The sequence below is a fragment of the Onychomys torridus genome, chromosome 4 (assembly GCF_903995425.1).
Source record: "Onychomys torridus chromosome 4, mOncTor1.1, whole genome shotgun sequence".
NCBI classification, from domain to species: domain Eukaryota; kingdom Metazoa; phylum Chordata; class Mammalia; order Rodentia; family Cricetidae; genus Onychomys; species Onychomys torridus.
This window is the reverse complement of record NC_050446.1, coordinates 102,075,405-102,099,912: the sequence shown is the minus strand read 5'-3', so window position 1 is coordinate 102,099,912 and position 24,508 is coordinate 102,075,405. Positions and strand designations below refer to the sequence as shown.

Below are 24,508 nucleotides of genomic sequence, written 5' to 3'. Positions count from 1 at the left end.
AGGACAGGTTGAACATTTTTAGTCTTATACACTAGAAGGAGAAAGAGGAGGAGGAAAAAGAGAAAAGGAAGAGGGGAAGGAGAGGGAGATGACAATGACAGTAGTTTGTTGCTCCAGACTCCAAACTAAATGTGTCTCCTGTCCTGTTTATCTTTGGTTGTCAGCACTGTGTCTACATGTATGTATGTGTAGTCAGAAGTTTTCCTGTGCTCGCCCGGCACCAAGGTCCCACAGCCATTTATAAAATTCATATGTCCCGCCTGGTCCGCAGCCGCTTGGACCCAAATAAACACACAGAGGCTTATATTATTTACAAATAATATGGCCTAATGGCTCAGGCTTCTCACTGGCTAGCTCTTACATCTTAAATTAACCAATTTCTATAAATCTGTACTTTGCCACTTGGCTTGTGGCTTATAGATACTTTTACGTCTTGCTTCTCCTGGCCGCAGCTAGCAGTGTCTCTCCTCTCTGTCTGTCTCCTTCCTTTCTCTCTAGTTAGACTGTCCTACCTAACCTTATTCTGCCTCATCATTGGCCAACACCTTTATTTATCAACTAATCAGAGCAACACATATTCATAGTATACAGAACAGTATCACCTATCATGTATGTATGTATGTATGTATGTATGTATGTATGTATGTATGGCCTTTGGTTCAATTCCCAGCACTCCAAACACATAAGACCAATTAATCTAATCCAAGGTTATTTAAGGAAGAATGGGTAGAGGCAGAATTTACACTCAGTGCCCAAGCTGGGAGCACTGTATAGAGATGCTTGTGCAGTGTGTGCACAAGCCACACTCCAGGGCTTGAATGCCATCCAGTGCCTCAGCTTCTTCCTCCTCGTCCTTCTGGTCACCACGCTCTTCTACTGCTTCCCTTCCAGCTTTTGTCCACACCAGCTTTCTCTCCTCACTCTGCCTGGATGTGACTTTGGGTGATCCTATTGATAGAATTGTTTTTCACAGAAGTGAGGCACACAGTGACAAAGAGGAAGATGATTTGACTGAAGAAGATGAAGAAGAAACTGAAGAAACTGGTGGAGAGGAAGAAGAATCAGAAGAGGAGGAAGAAAAGCAGGGACACACCTCCCCCGCACAAGCAGAAATCGTCAAGTACTTTGCTCTCGGGGACTTCGCTGCTCAGCAGGCTGGGGACCTGACGTTTAAGGTAGGTGGTTAGTCTGCAGCTTAGCCAGGGGAAGTGCATCCCTAAGAGTAAGAAAAGTCCCGAGAGCATCTGTGGTTGTTACACAGTCCTGAAGCTGTCTGTGTGCTTGTGTTACACAGTCCTCAGAGCTGTCTGTGTGGTTGTTACACAGTCCTGAGGACTGTCTGTGTGGTTGTGTTACACAGTCCTGAGAGTGTCTGTGTGCTTGTGTTACACAGTCCTGAGGACTGTCTGTGTGGTTGTGTTACACAGTCCTGAGAGTGTCTGTGTGCTTGTGTTACACAGTCCTGAGAGTGTCTGTGTGCTTGTGTTACACAGTCCTGAGGACTGTCTGTGTGGTTGTTACACAGTCCCGAGAGTGTCTGTGTGGTTGTTACACAGCCCTGAGAGTGTCTGTGTGCTTGTGTTACACAGTCCTGAAGCTGTCTGTGTGCTTGTGTTACACAGTCCTGAGGACTGTCTGTGTGGTTGTTACACAATCCTGAGAGTGTCTGTGTGGTTGTTACACAGTCCTGAGAGTGTCTGTGTGGTTGTGTTACACAGTCCCGAGAGTAAACCTTCCTTTAGAAAAATAACCCTTAACTTATAAGTAGCACTGATAGGAGGTTCTCTTATTAAAATGACTGCTTCTAAAGATTTTTTTTTCCAAAATAGCTATAGTTTGATAACTCCTAATTAAGGGTACGTTTTATAATTGTGGTATGCATGAAATTATTCAACTCAGACAGAGCCTGTAAGCTTGAAGTAATAGTCATACTTCACTTTGTTAGAGGCAATTCTTTAGTAGCCTGGCACTGTGCACAAATCTTTACTCCCAGCACCCAGGAGGGAGAGACAGACAGAGCTAAGTTTAAACTATCCTGGTCTACATACTGAGTTCCAAGCCAGCCAAGGCTACATAGTAAGATCTTGTCTCAAAAACAAAACAACCCCCCCCCCCCAAAGTCATTTCTTCCAGTCACTCATGCTTGGTACATACATAAGTAGCAGGCGGATGGAAAAATAAATTCAGGGGATTTTTTTCTTAGTGCTGGAGAGCAAACCATAGGCTTTATGTGTGCTAGGCAAGTACTTTCCTACTAAGTCAGCCTGGTCTCAGACTGGCGGTTTTCTGTTTTTGTTTTTGTTTTTCTGTTTTGTTTTGTTTTTATTTTTCAAGATGGCTTTTCTGTGTAACAGTCCTGGCTGTCCTGGAACTCACTTTGTAGACCAGGCTGGCCTCAAACTCACAGAGATCCGCCTGCCTCTGCCTCCTGAGTGCTGGGATTAAAGATGTCCGTCACCACCACCCAGCTAGACTTGTGGTTCTTATATTTTTGGTTGTGAACCTATCCTTTAATGGCGGAGCCATCTCTCCAGCCTGACTTGTGGTTATTAAAAATGCTTGCAACTTTCTGCTATCAACATAAGTTGAAAATTTTAAAGACTATATTAATCTTAGTCCTTGTAGTTATCAAATTTCAAAATTAAATAACAAATCAATAAATGATATACAAGTGTATTATACAACTAATATATTTACATTTTTAATTCATGGAATTATTTTTCAGTTCTGAAGAATGCCATCAATATTGACAGAATATATACTCTAAGAAAGACTTTGTTTCTCAATATCTTCAATGGTAGAACTTCTTTGATAATCAAAGATGGAATATATGCCAGTCAGTGGTGGCACATACCTTTAACATATAATATATACATTTAACATGGTCTCACTGTGTATCTCTGGCTGGCTTGGAACTTACTATATAGACCAGGCTGGCCTCAAACTCAAGAGATCCACCTGCCTTTGAATTAATAGTCACAGAGTCAGTAATAGAGTGTTATGGGCTTTATTTTTAAATGGGACTAAATAATTAATAAAGCTTCTTTTACTTTTGTAGACACATATTTTGAAGCATTTGTAATGAAGTATTATTCATGGTTATTGAGTTCTTGTTCAGTTTCTACTTGGTTTTTATTTAAGAAAGGGGACATTCTCCATATAATCGAAAAAAAGCCTGACGGCTGGTGGCTGGCTAAGGATGCTGAAGGGAATGAAGGTCTCATTCCCAGGACCTACATGGAGGTTAGTCCTGTCATTTACACCTTTCCTACTGCAGAGTGTTGCCATTTTGATGGTAATAAGGCTGTACTTCTGACTTATTAGCAAGTGGGTGGTTTGAGATAGAGAATTAGCTTTAATTTTGAAGAGACTGTAAGTAGGGGAAGTGCTGTGCATTAACCGCCTGCCTCCTGGGACATGCATGTGAGCTCAGGAACACTACCATCTTGAAGGTGCTCTGGGGTTAGAGCTGTTTTCAAGTACCATCCACCTTAGTTTTGAGACAGGGTCAAGTAGGCCACCAAGTCTGGGGGATCTGCCTGGCTCCGCCTCCCCTGTGGCTGCCCAGTGATCATTCTTGCAGTCAGAAATTCTTTGAGCACTGAGGTGCAGAGCCGGAGACCAAGCAGCTGCTGCGGTGATATCCCACACAGCTGTTTTTGGACTTGGTTTATCTCACCCATCTGCCATTCCCTGAGTCTGTTCTTGTATTTTGGACAGTGCTGGCTGTGGTCATCAAAAGCAATCTCATTATTGTTTTGTTTGCATTCATTGTACTCCTTGCTTCCAACTTACATAATTCCTTATTGACTGGAACAGCTGTCATTAATGAAGATGTTAACATTCAGACATTTGCGCTTGATATTTTGGTCACTTCCAGCTGTGTATATTTTTGTTAGGCAGGTCGGTCAGTGTTTTCACTATGATTTTTGGTTTTAGATTACTTCTGAAAAGGGCTTTCTTATTCCAAGGTATCTTCTTCCAGCACTTTCACTGATTCTTTTTTTAATTTTTAATTTAAATTCCATCTAACATAAATAAATATGTGATTTATTTTGGTTAAACTTGTCTCCTTTTTTTTTCTTCCTCTTGGACATGATCTTGCTGTGGAGCCCAGGCTAGTCTAGAACTCATGATCCTCCTGACTCAGGGTCCCAAGTTTTGGAATTACCATGCCTCTCTGTCATTTTTTTCAAATAGTGAAATTAGCAAACATATGTTAAAAGATTTCCCCATCACATACAAATATTCTCATCTGTGACAGACCTTCCTTGAAATACTGGTATTTTTGTTGATTGGTTTTGGATTGACGTGAAAATCACTTTGTGTGTCCATACTTTCCAGCCCTGCACTAAGGCAGACAAGCAAGAGTCAAGTGAAGAAGGCAGCAAGGAGGGCAGTGAGGAGGACGTGGAGGTTGTGGATGAAACTGCAGATGGAGCCGAAGTAAAGCCAAGGTAATGCGGTGGGAGAGGGCATCAGCACAGCTTAAAGAGCCCTGTGTGCGTGCGTGCGTGCGTGCGTATGCACTCGTGCATGCAGGCCAGAGGGGTACCTTGGATGTTGCTCCTCAGGAGCCTTGCAACTTGCTTTTGGATACTGGGTCTCTCTGGGAACCTGGGGCTTGCTAATTAGGCTAGGCTGCATGGATAGTGAGCCCCAGGTACCTACCTTCCTGTCTCCACCTCCCCAGCTCTGAGATTACAAGTACATGTGCTTGGCTTTCTCTGTCAACTCTAGGGGATTGAACTCAGGTCTTCACACCAAGCGGTGAGCATTTTACCAAGTAAACCATCTCCAGCCCCAGAAACTTTGGGTTTCATTTTTACTATCATAAATAATTCAACACTTTCTTGAAATGCAGACACGTGTTGCTACTTTAATTTTGTAATGATTTTAGGGCATTTAGTCCTAGCCTGGCTTCCTCTGAGAAGATGGTTGTTGAGTTTTCAGAACTGATTGATGATTGCATACTTTGTTCGCTGACTGCCCAGTTGGAATCGGCATAACTGGAATCTGTGCACTGACCTTGCTTCTTTGTCTCCCTAGAACTGATTCCCACTGGAGTGCTGTTCGAAAAGCTCTCTCAGAGGTTGGTGTTTCCTGTCTCGTGTTTTGTGTCTAATAATATTGACGTAATTGACAAGTGAGATACATTTGGTCAGTTACCTAGTAGTTCAGGCTGAGTTCAGAGCAGAACAGAGCCTGGAGGGATGGTAGAGATCATAGCAGATGAAGGTGGTCAGAGCATAGAGCGTATCTTCTGCCTTAGTGGGCCTGTGATCCGAATAGCACTTCTCACTAGGTCCTTCTAAAGAAGTAGAGAGTCTCGTCTGTGATGGGATTTGAGAGCTTGGGAGTATCCTGTGTTCCTACATGAAACTTCTATCATTTTGGGAAAACTGATATCAAATTTCAGCTATTTGAGAAACAAAAAAGATTAGAGTAAGAAATTATCTATAATTCCATCACCCAGAAATTATGTAACATGGTGAAAATCCTTCCTCCGAACCCTGTAAACCATCCCCATTAGCAATGTGGTGAGTCACCTTCCCGACCCTTCACTCCCTCCCTTAATTACAAGGACACACTTGTGTGAGTAGGTCAGCAGGTGTTATATACACAAAACATCCGTTGATCCTGAAGTACGTTGTCAGGTGAGTGGTAACCATTTGTCGAGTGGTATGTGTAGCATGAATCTTAAAGGTACTTATTAATAAAGTCAAACCTGAGGCCAGTTATTGGGGTGAATGCTGGAAGATCAGAGAAGCAGAACAAGCCACAGCTACCTAACCTTGCCAGTTCTTCAGCTGATCCCATTTTCCTCACACTGGAAGCCTCTGAGTCCTCATCTCAATGGATCTCAGCTGAACTGCTGTTCCAAAACCTAAAAGCTTAACCAGCCAAAAGCTTATAGTTTCTGGTCGCCTTATATACCTTTCTACTTTCTACCGTCACTTCCCAGGATTAAAGGCATGAGTCACCATGCTTGGCTGTATCCTTGAACAGATGGATTTCTGCCTCTGGAATGCTAGGATTAAAGGCGTATGCTACCACTGCCTATCCTCTATGTTTAATATTGTGGCTGTTCTGTCTCTGACCCCAGATAAGTTTATTAGGGTGTACAATATTTCGAGGAACACAATACCACCACAGGCATGTGCTGTGGAACTTGACAGGAGTGGACATTTTGGTGCAGGATGCACCTGAAGCAGCTGCCATAGAACCCAGAGCTCTGTACTCTAGTCACTATGAGGATCAGAGTCGTTAAGAGACCAGGGTTCGTAGTGAGGTTCCCTTCTAGGAAGTGGGGGTTACACTGCAATATTTCTTACCTCAAAGTCTGTGTTTTGTATTTTCCTTCTTTGGGTTATGGTTGCAATGGTGTTGAAGTGTTACAGAGAGAAGGAGAGGAATGGAAACAAGTCTATTTCATTCTCCTCTCTTCAGCAGATAAACACTATTGATATGTTAGCCACAATGGGAGCTATCCCTGCAGGGTTCCGGCCTTCCATGCTCTCCCAGCTGCTGGATGAAGGTAACATGGGGCTTTCAGCCTCTGTACTCTTGTAGTTAAGCAGTCAAAGCTGAAGTTTAATTTTTCTGTCATTGTCAAAACAAGTTGAAGATACTAAATCTATCCCCATCTCCGTGTGTGTGTGTGTGTGTGTGTGTGTGTGTGTGTGTGTGTGTGTGTATAAATGTGCTGAAGCCATGCATCTTTCTAAACTGTTGCCTATTTTTTGAGGCCCCTCACTCAGTTTGCCTAGACTTGCTAGCCAGCAAGCTCCAGGGAACCCCTCCTCCATTTCTGCCCTCCAGCACAGGGACCACAGATGTGTACCACTGCACTACACCTGGCCCTTGCCTGGGTTCTGAGGAATAGAATGAGGTCCTCATGTTCACATGTGTAGATGGATTTTTCTATCCCTCCTGCCAGCTCCAAATCATGACATGGAGACTTCTAATTAATTATAAAATCCCAGCTCATAGCTTAGGCTTGTTCCTAACTAGCTCTTATAACTTGAATTAACCCATTTCTATTCATCTACGTGTTGCCATGTGACTCATGGCTTTTACCTCTTTTCTTTCATGTCTGTTCCCTTTAGTTGGCTGGTGACTCTGCCCTTCTTCCCAGCATCCTCTCTGCCCTGAAAATCCTGCCTAGCTATGGGCCATTCAGCTTTTTATTAAACCAATCCAAGTGACAAATCTTCACAGTGTACAAATAGATTATTCCACAACACACATGGCAAGTGCTTTACTTACTGAGCTGTCTCCCCAGCCCTGAATCTCACCCTCTTGAGTGTTCATCCCTTCCTAGTCCTCCCTGTGGCACTCAGGATGGCCAGGCTGTGTACGGTGCTCTAGGTTCCAGCCCCTTTCCTTGTTTCACAAACACAATTTCTGCTGTGTGGTTTGAAAGAAAATGGCCCCCAAAGGGAATGGCACTATTAGGAGGTGTGGCTTTGTTGGAGGAAGTGTGTCACTGTGAAGGTGGGCTTTGAGGTCTCATGCTCAAGCCACGCCCAGTGAAACAGACCACTTCCTGTTGACTGCGGGTCAAGATGTAGGACTCTCAGCTCCTGCTCCAGCACCATGTCTGCCGGCATGCTGCCTTGTTTCCCACCATGATGATAAGGGACTAAACCTCTGAAAATGTAAGCCACCCCAATTAAGTGCTTTTTTCCTTTATAAGAATTATCATGGTCATGGTATCTCTCCACAGCTATAGGAACCCTAACTAAGACAGTTGCCCTTTCCTATATCTTTAGCCAACCTTTCCCAGCCTTCCTCCTATTGGTACATGCCCAATCAGTATTAGCAGGACACCCAATCCTGCAGCCTTCAAGGGCCATCCCCCAAGCCCCATCCCATTAAGCCCTTCTTTGTAGCAAGACTTTTCCAGAGCATTCTCTCCACTTGGTGTTTGTTTCCTTGTTCGTTTTGGGCTTTCCCGGTGCTTGAGAACATCTGTCTGTAAGCTGTTGTAAAGAACCATGGTGGCAGGTGGCACCTGTGTACCCGAGCTGTTCAGTTCTCCTTGGAAGGACTTCTTGAGGCTACCTCTGATGGAATGGCTCTTTCCCGTGTCCTTTCCATCCTTCCCCAAGATGTCTACCATGGTTGTTTTAGTTTCCCCTGCACCCTTGAAACTCTTGAGTGTAGACAGACTTTCTTTTTGGCTGCCAGCCCCAAATGATAACATGAAGATTTCTTATTAGTTATGAAAGTTTGGCCTTTAGCTTAGGCTTGTCTCAACTAGCTCTTATAATTTAAATTAACTCATTTATATTAATCTATGTTCTGTCATTTGGCATTATCTCTCTTTCATCTTGCATCTCCTGTTTCCTCTCTGGCTGGCTGGTAACTCCTCCTTTCTTCTTCCCAGAGTCCTCTCTGTCCCCAGAAGTCCCACCTAACCTCTTTCTGCCTAGCTATTGGCCATTCAGCTCTTTATTAAACCAATCAGAAGGTGCCTTGGCAAAGACACATCTTCACAGTATAAACAAATATTCTGCAACATTCGCACACCCTTAAAATTCATGCATCAGCATCGTCTGTCAGTTCCTCACACAGCTGTAAACTAACAAGGGCGGAATGTATCTCTCGGGCTCACTATTCTGTTTCTGGCTTTTAACATAGCACTTGGCACAAAACTATTGAGTAGTGATTTCTGTAACAAACAGTCTAGTTGTAGGCCTGCGATCCCAGCCTGTGGGAGGCAGAAGGAAGAGAACCAGAAACTCAAAGTCATCCTTGGCTACCTAGAGAGTTAAGAGACCAGCCTGGTATTTATAGGACATATTGTCTCAAAAAATTAATTAAAAAAATGAAAACTAATTATGTAATATTTTCCTCAAATCTCTAAAACGTGATTACAAATTTCTTGCATTTTACACAAGTATTTGAATGAATCATCATCATCATGAGGCATGCTTTTTATCTAAAAATCTTTAGCACTCTCAGAGCTGCCTTGAGGTGATCTTTATATATTTATATCTTTAAGTTTTATGCCCTGTTTTAATCTATAAACATATATTGGTATATCTGTCTTGGAAATTGAATTCTTAGACACATGGCTTTTCAGAAACTTTTTGCTAAGTTTGTCCTCTAACAGTGGGGATTTAGGATTTTGGCTTTCGTTTCTCTTTGTAATAAAATAAAGGGGATGTTGTTTTAGCAGGGAACCAGTTTCGAGCAAGCTACTTCTTACAGCCGGAGCTCACGACATCGCAGCTGGCCTTCAAAGATCTACTGTGGGATGCTAAGGCAGGCATGGTAGGTGTGCTTTCTGTTGATCAAATGAGAGCCAGTGTCTGTCCTGTGACAAGTATATAAATAGCATGTAACATGGAAAGTGACAAATATATTGCAGAGAATACACTCTGTGTTTCTGAAAGATATTTTATAACTTGAACTTTGTACTCAACTTTATCTTCCTCTTTTCTGCTTGTTCTCTCTTTACAAAAGAAATAATTCTAAGTTTATATCTTTTTAAACATAAATTTATTTCTTTATTTTACATCCCTGTTGAAGTCCCCCCCCTCCCAGTCCCTCCCCCTACACCTCCCCTCTGTCCCCATCCTCCAGTCCACTCCTCCTCCATATCTGTTCAGGAAAGGGCAGGTCTCCCATGGATATCAACAAAAGATGGCATATCCAGTTGGAGTAAGACTAAGCACCTCCCCATGTATTAATGCTGGACAAGGAGACCCAGTATGAGGGGTGGGGTCCCAAAGGCCTGTAAAAGAGTCAGAGACAGCCCCTGCTCCCACTGTTAGGAGTCCCACAAAAGACACAACTATAACATATGTGCAGAGGACCTCGGTCAGTCCCATGCAGGCTCCCTGGTTGTTGGTTCAGTCTCTGTGAGCCCCAATGAGTCCAGGTTAGTTGATTCTGTGAGTTTTCTTATGATGACCTTGGCCACTCTGGCTGCTACAATCCCTTTTCCCCTCTTCTACAGTATTCCTTGAGCACTGCCTAGTGTTTGGCTATGGGTCTGCATCTGTTTCCTTCAGTTGCTGGGGGAAGCCTCTCTGAGACAGTTGAGCCAGGCATCAGTCTGTTCACAGGAGGCAGCCAGTTTAGGCTACTTATGTATTTATTATTGCTAGGAGCCTAAGCTGGGGTCCTAAGCTAGACTCCTGGTAGAGTCCCCTGCACTCGGCTTCCATCTGCCTGAAATGCCCCCCCCCCAGCAGTCCCTTCAGCACTCTCCCTGTCTGTGCTCCCCAGTCTGATCACTCATGTCCCCATCCCCACCCACCCTCAGTCCACTCATTAAATATCTTCTATTTTTCCTTTCCAGGGAGATCGGGGTGTTCCCCGTGAACCCTTCTTGTTGCCTAGTCTCTCTGGGTCTATGGATTGTAGCATAGTTATTCTTTATTTTACAGCTAATATCCACTTATGTGTGAGTACATACCATGTCTGTCTTTCTGGGTCTGGGTTGCCTCACTCAGGATGGTTTTTTTTCTAATTCCATCCATTTGCCAGCAAGTTTCCTGGTGTCCTCGTTTTTTTTTAATAGCTGAGTAATATTCCATCGTATAAATGTACCACATTTTCTTTATCCATTCCTCAGTTGATTGACAGACATCTAGGTTGTTTCCAGGTTCTGGCTATTACAAATAAAGCTGCTATGAACATAGTTGAGCAAGTGACCTTGTGGTATGATTGAGCATCCTTTGGGTATGTGCCCAAGAATGGTATTGCTGGGTCTTGTGGTAGATCTAAGTTTATATCTTAATCATTCTTTTTTGGTTTGTTTGTTTGTTTGTTTGTTTGTTTGTTTGAGACAAGGTCTCACCATGTAGCTCTGGCTGTTCTGTCTTTTTTTTTCTGAAAAAAGAAATTTTAGATAATTTTTTATGTGCATGGGTGTTTTGACTTCATGTATGTATGTCTGTGTACCACATGTGTGCCTGGTGCCTACAGAGGCCCAAAGTGGGAGTTGAGCCCCCTGGAACTGGAGTAACAGATGGTCGTGAACCGCTCTGTGGGTGCTGGGAATCTAACCCAGGTGTCTGGAAGATCAGCTGGTGCTCTTAACCACTGAACCATCTCTCTATCCCTCTCTCTATCTTAATCATTCTTTACCTCAATTTTTCATATGTAAAAAGGGAGTGATTAATAATAATAACAATAATTCTTTCAACACAAAGTTATCATCATGGGAATTGAATGATAAAGAACAATGAAGAACTCAATAAATGTTAGTATTAAGAGTTTGGTGAAGTATCTCTGGTGTGTGATTTTACTGGGGAGATATTTCTGTTCACCCCAGATAAAGAGGGCCATGGCAGACAAAAGAAATAATTCTGTAGAGTCTAATGTGAACCAGTCAGTCTATGGGGTCACTTACAGGAGCATGGGTGACTTGTGTAGCTGTGTCACTGAAAAGCCACACCCCAGCATAGGTGACGATTTAACAAAAGCTCCATTGGGTGGTGTTGTCCACCCCACCAACCTACAACTCCTAGGCAACTGCTCCAACAAGCCTCCCCTGACCCCAGCAATTGTTTGGCTTTTATAACCTCAGAGAGGAATTTTCCTAAGTAGGGTTTCTATTGCTGTGTTGAAACACCATGAACAGAAGCAGCTCGGGGAGGAAAGGGTGTATTTCTTCTTACAGCTCTCATATCACACTGAGGGAAGTCAGGCAGGAACCTGGAGGCAGGAACCTGGAGGCAGGAACCTGGAGGCAGGAGCTGAAGTAGATGCTTCCTGGGTGCTCCTCGTGGTCTGCTCTCTTCTACCATCTGCCATGGGGTGGCGCCATCCACGATTGGAGCGGGCACACTCCTTCCTTTCCAGCTACTTCTTTCTTTGTTTTTCTCTTTCCTTCCCCGGAGCCCAAGGGGAAGAATCGAAGCACCACGTGGTCAGGGTTTGGGAGGAGTGGTACAGAATATTAGGGATTTTGTCAAATCGTAACAGAATCCAAAGGAGGGAAGATTGAACTAGACGACACTGATGCCATGTCCTGGCGCTGTGCTGCAGCAGCTCACACACATCTTCTAGGAATGACTGGAGACGAGAATACAGTGATTCCATAGCCGAATCACTTATTCTCCTGTGAGTTCTGCATGTCCTTGTCATTGAAGTAATTGATAAAAAATGCAACTTTCAAATACAGCTGTATGAAAATTTACCTCCAATGACTGTTTTTTGTTTGTTTGTTTTTATTTTATATAAGGAAGATATTTTACATATCAGCCACGGATTCCCCTGTCCTCCCTCCTCCCACCCCCCAGCCTTCACCCCCAACCCACCCCCCACTCCCACCTCCTCCAAGGCAAGGTCTCCCCTGGGGAGTCAGCCCAGCCTGGTACATTCAGTTGAGGCAGTGGTGCATGAGCGGCTTTTTGGAACCTAGGGCTTGTGCTGAGACACTTTGCTCAGCCTTGGTGCAGGGAGGAGGGCAATGACTGTTTTTTATTTTAAGTGTACTTCACTGAAAATTATGTATATGTTTGTGTAAAATTCTTGGGTTTTTTAAGTCTCTATATATTTTCTTTTTATTCCTTCACTTGCTTGTTTTTAAAACAGGGTCTCATGTAGCCCAGGCTGGCCTTGAACTCCCAATCTTTCTTCTTCACCTCCTAAGTGCAGAGATTTCCAGAGTGAATTGCTACACTCAGCTTTGTGTTTATTTTCTTATGCTGTATTTATAAAAGATGTTTTGTAAAATGGATTTTTATTATTATTATTATTAATAATAAATTTTGTGCTTAATTTTCCTTTCAGATTATGTCAAGACCAAGTCTTGTTTCTTTGATTTTGACCCTCTGGAGCTGTAAAATGATTCCTCTCCCAGGACCAAGCATACAGGTTCTCAGCAGACATGTGCGCCTCTGTCTGTTTGATGGTAGTAAGGTAAGAACTAAGTCCACTGGGAGCTAAGTCAAGTCCCCAGGGTAAGGGGAAAGGATTTTCTTAATGCCATGTATTTTAAATATATATACACACACCCAGTAGATACACATTAAGCAACTACTACCCTCCCTCGTTATATATACACATATCTGTATGCACCCACACTGGTTCTGATTATGTAATTTAACTCCTGGTTCTTTGAGTTGTTGAGTGTGATATTGGTACATCACAGACAATGTATCTGAGCTAGTATATCTAAGGTACTAATGCTTATCTCCTACTGTTATCCTCAGCTCAGGTGTTAACTATAGTACTACATTTTTTGATAAATATATACACTGGTGTAACCAACACTAAGAAAACAAAGCGTTGTCATGTCTATACAAAGCTTCCTCCCTGATTCTAGAGACTATTTTTCACCCAGTACCAAAGAAAGTCTGCATGGTTCTTTTTAAAACAAATATATCTTTTATGAGAAAATTCTTAGCACCTAGAGATTTGTAGCTTTAACTGCAAATACTGGGAAGAGTAAAGACTCCAAGCCTGGGTCCAAGCTACCAATTTATCCTAGAAACCAGGAGTAGAAGAGTGAGTTCAGCCCCAAGGGAAGACCCGGGCAGTATGGGCATGGCACATTCCATATACTGAGGTCTCAGGCTGAGTGTAAGGGGGTGGGAAGGTGAGCTGAGCAGCCGCACTGGGCTCTCTCTGTTCCCTGACTGAGGTCAGTGTAACCAGCTGCCTCAAGCTCTGTGGCCACATCTAGAGGCACTCTCTTACGACCATACTCCCTGCATGGTAGGGTGCACTCCCAAGCAGTGAGCCCATGAACCCTGCCTTCCTTCCGTTTCTGTATTCAGTTATTTTGTCCCAGCAGTGAGAAACGTACCTGCTATAAACAGCAGTAGCAGAAAGATAAGTAGAGAGATCCTGCAATATTTGGTGGTCAGGACAGCCAACTGGCATTGTCAAGTGAACAAAATATGGAGCCAGCTCACTTCCAATTACCCAGCTCCACCATTTGCTGGCAGGAGACCTTGAGCAAATGATGTGACCTTGCTCACACCATCCTCAGGCGTTGTGTGAGGACTGAGTGAGTTAATTCAAGTGAAGCACTTTGGGCTTGTACTCGGAGCACAGGAGGTGGGCTTGGTGAGGTGTGATGCTTACAGCGGAGGAGTATTGGTGAAATTATTAAGGCCACTCCACATAGTTAAAAGGGAGGTTTATTTTGTGGGGTAGCTTACAAATGAAGAGATAGGTTGTAGGGTCTGGCAAAGGTATGGCGTAGTCCGGCGGTGTTCTCTGGAGAACTCTGCTCAGTCTACCTCCAGTGTCCAGGGTCCGGGCACCAAGAGATCCCTCTCATTTGGATCCTGGGTCTTCAGCGTCCTCTCTCAGCCCTGCCTTGTAGACATGACCATTACCGAAGCCTCAATGGGGGTCGGAACTTCCAGGCCAAGGCTGGAATGGCTACCCACTTCAGAGGAGGGTACTGCAGAGGTAGGCGGAGGAGGCAGGAGTCCACCAAATGTCTGGATTAGATGTGGGAGAGCAGAGTGTTAACAGAAGTTCTTAGACTTGCACATGTGATGGATGAGGTCATCCTTCATTTGAACTTGGAATGTATAGTAGTGATCCTCATTTCCACACTTGTGTACAAAACCCCTGTCAGTAGGTGTCACTGGTGACCCAAAGGAGATGAACTGCCTTTTATTTTGTTTGTTTGCTTGCTTGTTTTGGAGACAGTCCCAGATAGGCAATGCCAGTCTGGCCTCTAAGAAGAACTAGGAGCCTGGCTTTGTTTGTTTGTTTGTTTGTTTGGGACAGCGTCCTCCCCAGGCTAGCCTGGAATTCATCTTGCTTCTGCTGGGATTGCAGATGTACACCACTACAACATACTTCAGTTTGAAGTCTGATTTTTTTTTTTTTACTAATACATCAGAATAATAAAACTTACACCCAAAGCATAGATGTTAACTCATGAACGTGATTTATAACAGATTTCGTGTTGTAGGTATATCTAGTAGGAATGCATATCCTCACACTGTTTACTTGAATTCTTCCACATTAAATCTGTCAAAACTAAAAAGCGCTGCTGTTAATACCAAGCAAGGACATGGTACTGGGAGAGACAGCCTTCCCCACACCGCTGGACTCACTGAGCAGTTCACTAAAGGGCCCAAGGCAGCAGGCAGATGCTGGAGAGGGGCCTCTGGCTTTCAGCTGGATCTTTACTGATTTTCTCTTGTTGGTAGAAATGGAGCTCAGGACCTCACATGCCCTGCACTGGGCTCCCCACCCTCAGCTGTGTGCTTGGTTTTCTCTTCCTCCTAATCTTTTGTTCTTCCAATTTCTTTGTCCTATATACACGGGAGGGAGATCCTATATACAATGTGAGAGAGAGCTCACACATCGGTGCTGCCCAGCGCAGCCATGTTGATGCTGTGGGACTCAGAAGTGGGGGTATCTCAAAGCCTCCTATAGTGCGGTTTCAAATGAGAAAATCTCGTTTCAGGTTCTGAGCAACATCCATACTGTCCGAGCGGTCTGGCAGCCTAAAAAGCCCAAAACGTGGACCTTTTCTCCCCAGGTAAGTCATCTGCTGAGTGGGTTTCTTCACCTGTGAAGTGTATGATCCAGCCCAAGGCTCCCCAGGTGTGGCGATGGAGCATGTGGTGCATAGGGTCAAGTGGAAATCTTTATTATCTTGATAGTTCTCTGACGATTTGGGCAAAGATCCCTGGGGCCCCTGAGTCACTGAAGCTGGGGCTGGCTTCTGTGAGTTGCCTCTCTCAGTTTTAGGAAATGTCCCTTGATGGAGCAGAAAGCAAGAATGTAAGATTAGGATTGGGATATTTTTCAAAAATGGAATCTCCCAGCTGTGCTAATGGCTCTTGTATTTCCCTCAGATAAAAATCAGAGACACCACCTTGGGGTCTGGTGTGTTACACCCAGACCCTGTCAGACTGGGGTGAGGTTAGGGCTTTGAGCCACTGAGTTAGTTCACACAGACGCTATTGAGTCAGTGATTTCTTCTTGCTCCTTTTACAGTTTTATTTGTGGTTTACTTTTTTCCTACCTCCAAGGACTCATTATTTTAGCATTCGCTGCCCTCCCATAACTGACTCCATTGTTCCATGGCAATCTAGAAGCCCTTCATTTCCCTTCCTCTTACTGCGTCAGGTCTGAACACAAGGGTCAGGGAGAGGACACAGGCTGTGCTGGAGGCTCAGCCACCTCTTGATGTGGCATGCATCCTTGTCTGTGGCACAACTCCTCAAAGCCCTTGGTTCCCCTCATACCTGCCTCCAGGAACCACTGCTTGTCTCTTGTCTCAGACCTTCACGGTTTGCTCCCTGTCACTTGCAAGTGCAGTTAGGGTACAATTTTCTGTTTTTCCAGGATGTGAGGATGAGCTGCTCAGAGGAGTGAGGAGGGATGAGTGAGCTTCTTGAACGCTCCAGTCATGTGGGAGTTCACATGTACATATGTACACATCTGTGAATGGCTGTAATAATCCACTACTAATGGACACTGGCCGTGGACAGGCCACATGCACTGTGATATTAGTCCTTGGTGCTACCTGTGACTTGGGTTCTGTGTACCAGTCAGGTAGAGCACAGTGCTCATGAGGCTCCAAGGATGCTGGAAGCAGGATGGTGAGAGAAGAGGAGGGTTCGTTCCTTAGGCCCAAGGAAGATTTTGAACAAGGGAAAGTAAACCTTGGGGAATGGGTAGGGTTTTCTAGGCAGGAAAGGAGGGTATCTCTTCAATCTGGGGAGATGAAATGAATTGAACAAAAGGAATGGGATGTCTGTAAGGCAGGAATGAGAACAAGTGCGTGTTGGGTCTTTGACTCTAGTTTTGCTTACAAACAGCAGTAGGCAGTGTAAATAAAACATGCAGGACAGGGACTGACTTACAGTGGTTTGCTTCTTTGCCTGTTCTTAGCAACAGAATCAAGAAAGTTGAAGGTAATTCCTGTCAACAGAGAAGCTAAATGTTTCTACTTCTAATTGTTGACCTGTGAGTCTGGTCCATCTACTTTCAAGAAAGTGTGTGTGTGTGTGTGTGTGTGTGTGTGTGTGTGTGTGTGTGTTTTACATTTGTCTATTTTAGCATATTCATGTGAGCATGGATGACACAATGTAAGTGAAGGTCAGAGGGCAGCTTGAGGAGTCAGTGCTGTACTTCTACCATGTGGGTCCAGAGAGCAAACTCAAGTCTTCAGGCCAGCAGCAAGCCCTGCACTCACTGAGCCATCGCCATGGCCCCCATCTCCCTCTGTTTGCCCTTTGCGGATGGCTGAGGCTAAAGCCTGGCCCACTCTTCACTTTTGTCAGTAACTTTGGTCTCCTTATCATTCTAGGTCACTGGCATCTTGCCATGCTTGCTCGATGGTGACTGTTTCATCAGGTCCAATTCCTCAACTCCAGACCTTGGGATATTATTTGAACTTGGAATTACTTACATTCGCAATGTATGTCAAAGTTGAAAGACAAACTGTTCTGATGCATCAGAGGGGAACAATTAGAAATGTGTCTGATTTACAAGAAAAATAATAGAAGTTGTGTTAGCTCCTCTTCTGTTGCTGTGGTAAAATGCCCTGACAAAAGCAACTTAGGGGAAGAGTTTATTCTGGCTTACAGTTCTCGGGATTCATTCCATTGAGACAGCAAAGGCATGCCAGGCAGCAGAGGGAGACAGACCATGAACAGGAAGAGGGACTGGACTAGAAACCTCAAGACTCACCCCAGTGACCCACTTCCTCCGACACAGTCCACCTCCTAAAGGTTCTATACCCCAAATCCCAAACAGCACCAGCAGGTATTCAAACACACATGCCTTGGGGGACATTCACACTTAAACCACAGTGGAGGATTTCTGTGTATCAGAAATTGAACTATGAAGGAACCAGAGTGATGATGATTCTCATTTTTAAAAAGGTATTACATTTATTCCTGGGCACAGTATGGAGGTCAGAGAACAGTGGTAGGGTCAACTCTCTCCTTTGACCATGTGGTCTCAAGCATCAAACTCTAGTCGACAGGTTTGGCAACAGACACCTTGACTCACTGAGCCTTGTTACTGCCCTGGTTCTTGATTTTTATGTGGTACTGCTAAGTGGTATTTAAGGCAGCAAAGGGGTATTTGTTGGCATTTATAGCATCATTGAACTCCAGTTGCTTTTAAAGAACAAAAACTCATAAAGTATGGGACTTTCCAGAGGTAATTCAAAAGTCCTGAGGGCATTCTGGGAGTAGGGGGTTCAGTTACCTCTGTCTTCCAGAGCCCAGTCCACTTAACTTTGTAGGTCACAGTTCTTACTCAGGGACTTGAGAGGGTGGCAGGGGAACATGCTAAGTGTGCTTTAATGTTGTCATGAGACTACTAAACCCACTGATGTGCACCCTCACTAGTGACTCCATGTGTCCATATTCCAGGCATAGCTTGAGAGGTGTAGCATGTAAACTTGACAGCTGCATAGGGAGCTGTCCCAGGAAGATCATGTTAATCTATTGCATCGTCCTGTACATCTTGAAGACAGATAGGTAGGACATGAGAAGAGCCAAGTGAGCCCCAGTAGTCCCTGGCAATAGGCAGGAGGGCTGAGCTTCCTAGCAAGGGGAGTATAGGCAGAGTTTCTCTGTGTCTCAGCAGCCGCTTCCCAAATAACCACTCAGAGGCTTACTATTAATTCTAAATGCTTAGCTGATAGCTCAGGCTTGTTACTAACTAGCTTTTACAACTTAAATTAACCCATATTTCTCATCTAAGTTCCACCACATGGTTCATGGCCTGTTACCTCATTTTGTACACATCCTGCTTCCTTTATGTCTGGTTAGTGACTTCCCTAACTCTGTCCTCCTTCTTCCCAGAGTCCTTAGTTTGGTTCTCCCACCTAACCTTATCCTGTCCAGCTGTTGGCCAGTCAGCTTTTTTATTAAACCAATCACAGTGACATATATTCACACAAGGAATCCCCCACAGGGGATCCTTGAGTTATTGATTCCTATATTCCATCCCCCTGCAAAACAAAACAAAACAAAAAGCTTCAAAATGTCATGTAGTATCCTGTGATTTGATATTGTTCCAAAACTGTGAATAGCACTGGAGACTGAGTAGCAACAGTTACCTCAGAATCGGGTTTAAGGGACCTTTCAAAGCGACTGTGACAAAGCAGGGTTGTCATTTGAAGTACCACTTTTAACATCTGACCTGCAGGTGAAATGGAGCCCTGGTATGTCATATCTTATTTTCTTCGAGGGGCAGCTTAGTCCCTAGAGTGAGTGTTAACTCTGCTCCTTCCAGAGGGCTTCGTGTGTGCTTATGAGCTTATGACACTACTCTGTGTGCCTGTTTTATTTCATAGTCTACTGGTGAGAGAGGAGAGTTAAGCTGTGGCTGGGTGTTTCTTAAGCTTTTCGATATCAGCGGAGTTCCTATTCCAGCAAAGTAAGTGGGCTTCTTATTCCTCACAAATGAGCAACTTTGTAGAAAACTCCTAGGGACTATCTACCTCAGGTTTATTCTGTTACTCTTTCAGTGAGTTTTGAGAAGAGGGCTTTACATATTGATCATAGTGTTTGAGGGTGCCTGGGAAGACACTTGCATGGCTGCCTGCTGAGAGCATCCAGTCTGTAGTCCTTGTGGGGTCACCCCACACACCATGCTGGAACTAGAGCCTGGCATTCTTCAGAAGGCTGGCTCTGCAGTCCTCTGCCTTCCCACAGCTGTAAACACATTGAGGCCATGAGAGCAAAAGCAGCCTGGGCCACTACCTGTGCTCACACACAAGGGGGAGGGGATTGTCTCCCTGTCGCAGAAACTAACAAGAAATTAGATTATCTCAACTTTAAACTGGGGGAAATTAAGACTTGAGTCAAGGACATAAGCAGTAAGCTTGCAGGAAAGATACAGGTGGGCAGACAGAGGGACAGACCAGGATTGGGACTCTGGGTGGTGAGTTCGACAGTCCAGAGCTTTGGACCTAGCTCTTCCTGAGTTCAGGTTCTGTAGCATACTTCAATCTGGAAACTATTTCCTGTCTCAAAGCCTCATGTGAGGATTACTTTATACAACACTTCCCCCGTGCCCTTCTTTCTCACCACTGGGCAGAGTTAAGAGTCCTGGCCACTGGTTACATCTGGCATCACCCTAGCAGGAAGGAGAGGGCATTTGTTACCACTGGGTTGTTATGGAATCCTGATTTCTTACAATTTTTTTTTTAAAATGTATGTTATACTTAGTATCTATAAATTAGATTACAATATAGCTTGGGGTTATATTGCACTTGGTAGAGGAGATAAGGAAATGCACATGTCCACCTTCACAGAAGTGGAGTCACAGCTATTTAAATCCCCTCCAGTGCATGTCGTGTGCAGGAAATTGCAGGTTGAAAAGACCAGCGTGACTCCACTTTTGTTCATTTAAGCTGTGTGGGGGGATCCAGGTAAACTGCTCCAAGGAGCAGAATGGGGAATAACTTTTAGCTTTACTTCCGTTGAAGAGAAGCACATGGGACCAGGGGTTAACAACTCAGAGAGCCAGTACTTACCTAGCAAGAGAAGGGGGGGTGTGTGTGTGTGGGGAAATATAGAAACTCAGAATGACTTCATTGCACATAATGACTCGATACATTTGAGAAACAAGAGCCATTACTTCTTGGCACAAATCACTAGTCAAACCATTGTAGTTTTTCTCTTTGAGTAGAAAACCACACTTTCTACAGTTAGTGCTGAGGAGGGCATCTGTCTGTGGCTACTCACAAAAGAGTCAGCACCTTGATTCTCATTTACCAGTGAGTTGAATAAAGTGCCCGTGAATACCTTTGTCTGAATAGTATTTCCGGCTGAGTCTAGTTCACAGATGCCCATGACGTGGACCCATCACGCATGCTGTTCTTTTGCAGAACGTATGAACTCTTCTTGAATGGTGGCACTCCTTACGAAAAAGGCGTTGAAGTGGACCCTTCAGTGTCCAGAAGAGGTACAGCCCATGTGTAACCCTCTGCCAGGGTCTTCTTAGCACCACGACCCTGCTGTAAGCAAGTTAAAGGAGGGAGGGGTTATTTGGATCCACACTTCCGCAGGGTTTAGTCTATGGTCACTCTGTCCTATTGCTTTGGGTCTGTGTTAGCAAAGAGCATCAGGGTCAAGAATGTGGTGAAGAAGTCTTTCACCCGTGATGGCTGGGAAGCAGAGAGCAGAAGGTCAAGGGTCCTTGTGTCTCCTTCACAGGCACAGCCCCAGTGGCCTGAAGGTGTCCCTAAAGGCCCCACCCTCAAAAGGTCCTACCACCTCTTTACAAGTCTTTTTATTTTTAAAAAAGATTTGTTTTGTGTATGTGTGTGTGCATGTATGTCTGTGGAGGTAAGAAGAGGGTGTCAGATACCCTGGAACTGGAGTTACAGATGGTTGTGAGGCACCATGTGGGTGCTGGGAACTGAACCTGGGTCCTCTGCAAGAGCAGCAAGTGCTCTTAACCACTGAGCATCTCTCCAGCCCTCATAGGCCTTTGAGGGACATCTCAATCCAAACTGCATCACCCTCCCTTCCTTAAAGAGGAAGCGAGCAATGGAGCAGCGAGAATGCAACTGTGTCCTCACGAGACACCCTCCACCTGGAATCAAAACCTTAATGTGTCATTAGTGTGGAAATTAAGCCACTTTCATCTGAGTGTTTGGTTTTTGTTAACACGTCTGAGACTCTAAGGTAGGCAACTCTGAAGAATGGGGACCCTGTCTCAGCTCCTTTTCACTGGACACTGGATTGATACTTGGCTTAGTCAGGGTTTCTACTGCTCTGAAAAGACACCATGACCACAGCAACTCTTAGAAAGCAAAACGTTTAATTAGGGGTGGCTTGTAATTCAGAGGTTTAGTCCATTATCATCATGGCGGGGAGCATGGTGATGTGCAGGCAGATGTGGTGCTGGAAAAGAGCTGAGAGTTCTGTGTCTTGAGCCTCAGACAATAGGAAGTGAACTATCACACTGGGCATAGCTTAAGCATAGGAGACCTCAGAACCCACCCCCACAGTGCAGGGTCCCACCTTTCAGAAGAGACAGAGCTTGGAGTCTGTGGATCTGTTGGGTTTACCTGGAGCCAGATGTGTTTTGTCAGCTCCCTTTCTTCATGTCACAGAGCACCCATCACGGTGCCTGAGAGGTACCCTCTCAAGACACATAGGCATTCATGTCAAGACAGGCTCACAGAAGCTGGGTAGGTGACCACTGCCTCTCATGCAATCCAGCACCACTGGCTGTAAGATTGTCACTGAATATTTGTTTAAATGAACACTGTCCCAAGCACTTAAGCTCTGTCTCCGTGTTCCTGGTGTCTTCGTAGCACAGGGCAGTGTTTTCCGTCAGATGATAAGCATGCGGAGGCAACCTCAACTGCTGGTGAAGCTGCGGTCTCTGAACAGGAGGTCAAGGGCCATGCTCAGGTGAGTGGCTGGCCTGACTCTCGGGGGATAACTGGGGTGGGGACTTCTTGCTTGACTTTCTTCAGTTGCTCTTTTCGTCTTTGAGTACTCTGCCAAAATCCATACAGGCAACAGAATAGTAATAAGGCTTCAATTCACTTCCTCCAGTTAGCTCAAATGGTAGATGTAAGGCCAGGGGAGATGGCTTGGTGGTTAACAGCACTTGCTGCTCTTGCAGAGGACCTGGGTTTGGTTCCCCATACCTGTGTCAGGCAGCTCACAGCCATCCATAATTCCATCTCTAGGGGATACAATGTCCTCTTCTGGCTTCCCTGGGTACCTGCACAAGGGTGATACACACATATATACACCTAAGTTGTATTTTTTTAATGAGGCATAATGTCTTTTTTTTTTTAAGATTTTTTTTTTACTATGTAAAGTGTTCTGCCTGCATGTGTCCTTGCACACCAGAAGAGGGCACCAGATCTCATTACAGATGGTTGTGAGCCACCATGTGGTTGCTGGGAATTGAACTCAGGACCTCTGGAAGAGCAGCCAGTGCTCTTAACCTCTGAGTCATTTTCCAGCCCTAGGTTTTTAAGTGATAGATATCATGTTAATAATAGATAATAATAATAGATAATTTAGATACTCTTGGATAAACAGGGCTTACCGGTGTCACCCTATCCTGAGGGTTAAGAAGACTGATTGATGTGTAGTAAAATTCCCTTTTGATCAAGCAGTTCTCAAGTCTTGACAGACGCACATGATGATGTAACAGCCCCTGCATCCTCCTCCTCTCATTCAAACAAAGCTCTCTCGGGCCGATGGGCTCCCCAGCCCCAGCCTCAAGCAGCCAGTCTTCTTCCTTCACCTCTCTTTTCCAAACCACCATGAATGGTGCTGTGTAGACTGGGAGTCTGGTCTCTTCCACTCAGCAGAATGCACTGGAGGCTCAGCCAGGCTGCGGGTGTGTTGGTAACTTGGTCCTTTTCATTCCAAATGGTGTTTCTAGATCCGATCAGTCAGGAATGAAACTTCCCCTAACACTTGCATGTAATATTTACATGTAGTGCCTGTGTCTACATCCCTCGTGGGCGCAGATGCCTAGGAATGGAATTACTAGCTCCTAGCGTGTCGCTTTAACTTGGTAAGAAGCTGCCAGGCTGTTGTGCATGTGACTGTGCCACTTACACCTGTCTAGCAAAGCATCAGTTTCAGTTACTGGGCGCTCTGGACAGAACTCGATATTAACTTTTTTTTTTTTTTGGATGGACCATTCTGATGTGAGAAATGTTTACCCCTGTTGTTTTAACTTGAGTTTCCTTGGGGTGATGATTTCATGAGTGATATATATCTGCCAGTGCCTCACTCACTGCCCCGAGTCATGTAAGTATCTCTCCCAGGATCTCACACTTTAAAACAATGTCAGCCCCAGCCGGGCAGTGGTGGTGGCGCACGCCTGTAATCCCAGCACTCGGGAGGCAGAGGCAGGTGGATCTCTGTGAGTTCGAGGCCAGCCTGGTCTACAAAGCAAGTTCCAGGACAGCTTCCAAAGCTACAGAGAAACCCTGTCTTGAAAAAAAAAAACAACAACAAACAAACAAAAACAAAAAACTCAATGTCAGCCCTATGAAGCTGCAATAGGACTTAATAAAAGGAAGCGTATAAAAACAATTAGCCTATATTTCTAATGTGTGACACACACCAAAACACAGTGGTGCTCACTGTATGTGCTAGTGTAATTATTTTATGCATAGATAAATGGAAATGTCGTTCCAGGATTTGTTCAGATGAGCATGTGTGTTAGCTGGTAAGATCAGGGAATTTAAATAGGCCTTGAAGGGCCGAAGGGGTGTAACTGTGGGGCAGGCACATAGGGAGCCAGGGGAAAGGAAAAATACATACAGGGCAGAGCCTGCTACAGAGGATCACCCTGCCAGGACCTGCTTACTGCTCACTAGTCAACAGGAGGTGGGGAAGAGGTGCCAGCAAGATGGCTCACAGGTTAAGGTGCTTGCCTCTAAGCCTGACCATCTGAGTTGACCCCCAGGTCTACGAGGTGGAGGAGAGGAACAACTCCCAAAGGTGGTCTTCTTTCCCCTGCGCACACCCACACCCACAACAAGTGAATGGTCTGGTTTTAAAGTTTGTAACGAAGGAGGGAAATGAAAGAAGGCTTGGTCTGCCCC

The 24,508-nt window shown here is 44.7% G+C and overlaps 1 protein-coding gene across 4 annotated transcripts in view; it reads left to right on the top strand.

Annotated features, from left to right (window-relative positions):
• Nphp1 (nephrocystin 1) overlaps positions 1-24,508 on the top strand; it is a 48,199-nt gene that overhangs the window by 12,481 nt on the left and 11,210 nt on the right. The window contains exons 5-16 of one of the 4 annotated variants that reach the window (XM_036185392.1): positions 974-1,175; positions 3,142-3,243; positions 4,345-4,457; positions 5,050-5,092; positions 6,454-6,538; positions 9,188-9,282; positions 12,757-12,885; positions 15,404-15,478; positions 17,258-17,368; positions 19,262-19,344; positions 20,801-20,877; positions 22,238-22,337. In XM_036185392.1, coding sequence (XP_036041285.1) covers positions 974-1,175; positions 3,142-3,243; positions 4,345-4,457; positions 5,050-5,092; positions 6,454-6,538; positions 9,188-9,282; positions 12,757-12,885; positions 15,404-15,478; positions 17,258-17,368; positions 19,262-19,344; positions 20,801-20,877; positions 22,238-22,337 — 1,215 coding nt within the window. Of the gene's footprint in view, positions 1-973; positions 1,176-3,141; positions 3,244-4,344; positions 4,458-5,049; positions 5,093-6,450; positions 6,539-9,184; positions 9,283-12,756; positions 12,886-15,403; positions 15,479-17,257; positions 17,369-19,261; positions 19,345-20,800; positions 20,878-22,237; positions 22,338-24,508 lie in introns of all 4 variants that reach the window. The other 3 variants (XM_036185391.1, XM_036185390.1, XM_036185389.1) reach the window with 3 other exon arrangements.